At 33.4% G+C, this 4,603-nt stretch overlaps 1 protein-coding gene across 2 annotated transcripts in view; it reads left to right on the top strand.

The window, feature by feature from the left end:
• Paip1 (poly(A) binding protein interacting protein 1) overlaps positions 1-3,429 on the top strand; it is a 28,234-nt gene extending 24,805 nt beyond the window's left edge. For both annotated transcript variants that reach the window (XM_010629908.3, XM_019208299.2), the window contains 2 exons: positions 944-1,037; positions 3,070-3,429. In XM_010629908.3, coding sequence (XP_010628210.1) covers positions 944-1,037; positions 3,070-3,163 — 188 coding nt within the window. In that variant the 3' untranslated portion in view covers positions 3,164-3,429. The remainder of the gene's footprint in view (positions 1-943; positions 1,038-3,069) is intronic.
• Positions 3,430-4,603: the final 1,174 nt, after the last annotated feature.

The following is a 4,603-nucleotide window of genomic DNA, read 5'->3' as shown; positions in this document are numbered from 1 at the left end:
TTTTTTTTTTGTAGTGGGTATCAAACTCAGGTCTTTGCTCTTACGAGGCAGGCAGTGGAACCTCTGACCTAAATCCCCAACCCAGAAGTCATCAACTCTTAAAGCTGAGTTAATTTTATAGAGGCTGACAGTCTTGGAAAGACATGGTCTTATCTCGTAATTATAATATACTTTCAAGATCTTGGGTGGTAGCGTGGCCGAGCAGTCTAAGACCCTGGATTAAGATCTGTGATGGTTTTTATTTTTAAGAAATTAATTTTATGTGATGAGTAACATTACACTTCATATACACTGATCTACTTTATTATTCAATGGAAAGGATTCCATACAAGCATACTAAGTTGAAAAGGTACCGATTAATTGCCTGCAACAGCTGCAGCTAGACAGCTATAATATTACCTGTGTCCCCTTGGAGACTCCACCCAGGGAGAAGTGGCTGGAGCTGAAGTAAAGCAGGGTAGCTTACTTTCTTGGTCTCTAAGGGAAGGAAAGAAAAGAAAATCCCCTCTGCTGAAAACCTTTGACAATTTTCCTCCTCAGATTGAATGAATTCCTATTGCCTGGTAGGCTTTACCTATTGCCTGGAGACTTTAGCTCCCTGTGGAGGAGTAGTGTGGGATCTGGAAGCTGGGAATATTGGAAAGGAAGGACGAAAGGAAAAATAGTCTGAAAGAGTTCCTCCCTAGCAGAACCAGAATTTTGTCTTATAAAAGCAACATAGAGATATATAATTAAGATTTGTGAGGAGATAGCAGAGTGGGGGGAGGTTGGTAAACAAGTTAACATAAGTTTTATGAAAGCTATTTTATGTAATTAGGGTTTACTGCTATTTAAAAATTGGTTTAATTTACTTAAATGAAAAGACTTTAAAAAGAATTTTTACAGGCAACTTCTCATTTCACAGGATTTTTTAATTTAGTTTTTTGTTGTTGTTTTCTTAAAGATTACCAAGAGAAATATCAAGAGTTACTTGAAAGAGAGGAGTTTTTTCCAGATTATGAAGAAAATGGAACAGATTTATCAGGGGCTGGTGATCCGTAAGTTCTCTTTTTAGTTACTGGTTTATTTTGTTTTGTTTCTGTGATAACTTTTAGGTAGAGAATAGAAAAATAATGATGAAAGAATGGCATTTTGATTCTGTTTTACTATAGTTTGGAAGTGATACAGTTACTAAATTTTCAGAAATCATATTGACACTCAAGCTTTGATTCTAAACCCGTGTAGTTGAAGGAAAAAAATAGTATGCTTAAGCATAATTTTCAAAACAATAGATTTTATTATATACCTACAGTTTAAAAATCTGATACTTACTGTAAGATCTTGGGTAACCTCTGTGCTTCTTTCTCCATCTATAAGATAGGAATAGTAGTACCTACTCTTCGATTTTTTTTTTTTTTTTTTTTTTGGAAAATTAAATGAGAATACATTAAAAATATTTGGCAGCCTTCTGACACATAGTAAAAGGCTCGACTCGAAACTTAGCTGTTAAAGGATAGAGTGAAGAAAACAGTTTACTCTAGACATATTTGGGCTGATGAAAAGATTATAGTCGTGTTCCTGTATCTCAGTTTTTTCACTGTTACTCTCCCAGCTCCTTTAACACCTTGTGTGTATTTGTACATGCTACTTAGGTTCTTTTCTTCCTATGTTGGTGGGGAGGGTAAAATGTCTGTGATTTTAATTTTTCTTGTGTCTTTCATGTGTATTCTGTTTTTAAAAAACGAACCACTTTGGGCTGGGATTTAGCTCAGTGGTGCCACTTGCTACCTGCTTCGCAAGTGCAGAAGTCCTGAGTTCGATCTCTGGTACCAAAATAAACGAATAACTTTTATTTTAGTAATATCTTCTGATGAATTTAAGATCTAGAATTATAATGTTGCCATACTTTTATATACTAGTTTAATAGAAAAATACAAAGATTTAAGGACCCAGGAACTCCTAGGAAGACTTAATCCTGCTGGGTATGAAATGTTGTTCTTGGTATTGAACTATGGCTTTTTCTCTACAGTTCAGTAAGCTTCTTGTTCTCTTGATAAACCTGTGAATGTTTCAATATGTGTGGCCTTACACTAGAAATAGAAAGGAAATGGAAAGAAACTAACCCATGTGAGGTTGACAGGCTTGGCAGATACTTTTTTTGTTGCACTTGTAGGTGGGAGGAATTTTTGGAGGTAAGGGTGAGAGTGCAAGGACATGTAGATGCATCATTTTATGGGGGAAAGTGTAAAAAGGAGAAAAGATGTGGAGTCAGATTCTCTGAAACGTGCTTAGTCAAAATTTTATGTTATTTTTGGTACTGGGGATCAAACTCAGGACTTTGCGCTTGGGAGGCAGGTGGCAGAACCATTGAGCTAAATCCCCAGCCATCTCCCACTTTTTAAAATCTCCAAAATAAAGATGATGAGAGAGTACCTTTTTAAGACAACCATGGGAATCCAATAGGAGTGTGTATATTAAATTCATTATTGACTCTTTACATTTTCCTCCCCTACTTAAAGGAAAGCCTTGTTTTCTATCATTTTTTGTTTGTTTTGGTTTGGCTTTTTAAGAGTAGGAAATTTATGGAGGGAGAGACAGCTCCTGAAAAGCAGGAGGGGACCTGGATCATTTTAAACTTCTAATAGGGGAAGAATCTAATAATATGTCACTGTAAGAATAACTTAGCAGAAATCAGAGCAGGAATAAACTTTCTGATATTAAATAGTTATAATGAAATATGAAACATCACCAGAGATGAACTCTATATCTGAAATTACCTTGTAGCTGTAGCATAGTTTGTTTATTTATAACTCTGGAACATCAAAGCTTTGATCAATAAACTTTAGGTAAAGATATCTCTTAAACTATAATAAAATCTTAACATCAGATATGAGGATGTAAAAATCTATGTTGAGGTTCACTTGTCAAAACAAACATTCAGTTTTCCGGGGACTGCCATTTATGTAATTCTAAAATTAATCTTGTATTTCAGTGTAAGTCACATAAATTCTTTATGTGGCTTTGTACCTTAAGGCATTTTCTGAATTGAAAAGCTTTAAACTTATTAATCATCTTTGGCTTCTTTTATAGATACTTGGATGATATTGATGATGAGATGGACCCAGAGATTGAAGAAGCTTATGAAAAGTTTTGTTTGGAATCAGAGCATAAGCGAAAACAGTAAAGTTAAATTTCAGCATATCAGTTTTATAAAACAGTTTAGGTATGTTGATTTAGCAGAACACAGGAAAGCAAGAACATGTGTCATACTTATACCAAATTAAGGATGTTGAGTTATGTTACTAATGTATGCAACTTTAATTTTGTTTAACACTATCTGCCAAAATAAACTTTATTCCCTATAACTTAAAATGTGTATATATATAAAATAGTTTATTATGTACAGTTACTTCCACTGTTTTGGCTGCAATAAAATCGATTTTGAAATAAATGAAATGTTGAAAGTAAATTTTGCTAGCTGGTTAGATGCTTATATTTTAAGTTTTCTTTCTTGGAAAAAAATGTCAGCCTAGAAATACATATTACTGCAAATATGTAGCATTCTTTTTTAGATAGGAATATTACAGCTTTTATTTTACTTTAAGTGTCTCAATTGAGTTTCAAATATTGCTGGTTATGGTGGGACATACTTGAGAGGCTGAGGCAGAAGGATGACTGTGAGTTCAAGGCCAGCCTGAACTATGTAGTGAGACCCTGTCTCAAAAAACAAAACAAAACAAAAATCTAATATTAATCCTAGTGATGAACATCCTTAGCGCTAGTCTTGGAGTATATTCACAACTGATTAACATATGTAGATGCTATTTGATTCAAAGGACTTGTAAAATATCATTAATAGGGGGAAGAAACTTTGAACTCCCAGCTAAACAACCAAGGCTCTTCACTGAAGATTTATTCCAAGGATTCCTTTTTTCTTTTACTTGACTAACTTCATTACCCTAAGGCCTAGACATTATTCTGCTCTATTTATATGGCTTTCTCACTTTTATTTTGTAGCATGGATTATATTGACTTTTTTACTACAAAATTTTACTAGATATTTGTCATTCAAGTTTTCATCTGCTTTATAATTAGTACACCTTGAGGATCACTTTTCTAATACTTTTACTATAATGTGGTACCACCTCAGCCCAGTCTAAGTAATATTTTTACCTAATGTCAAATGTTTTTCCAACTAACTAAAAGTCAAACATATATAAAACGGTTGCCTGTAAATACGCATGTAAATAGTTCTGTTAATAATCCAGTGTTTTACATTTGGTACATCTGTGTCTGCTAATACAGTTAGCTTTCTCACTTTTCTGCTTGTTTGTTCAGTCTGAATTAAAAGTAGACTTTGAAAATAAATCTTAAATAGTTTTGTTTCCTCGAAGTGTTTGAAGTGGTATTCTGGTATTTCAAAGAATTTGTTGTTCAACCTATTTATATAATTTATTTTAAAATCAGAGAAACCATAGTACAACAGAAGATATTTGATTCAGTGTCTATTGAGTAAAAACTCAGTGCACTAACAAGTCTAACTGGAAAAACCAGCAAATATATGTTACAATTTTCAGATGCTTGTGAAGGGAAATACATATGTATATATGTATGTATATATGTA

This window comes from Fukomys damarensis, unplaced genomic scaffold (assembly GCF_012274545.1).
Source record: "Fukomys damarensis isolate Sample0158 unplaced genomic scaffold, DMR_v1.0_HiC HiC_scaffold_1, whole genome shotgun sequence".
Taxonomy (NCBI): Eukaryota; Metazoa; Chordata; class Mammalia; order Rodentia; family Bathyergidae; genus Fukomys; species Fukomys damarensis.
Note: the sequence above shows the minus strand (reverse complement) of the source record. Positions and strands in the feature narration are given on the sequence as shown.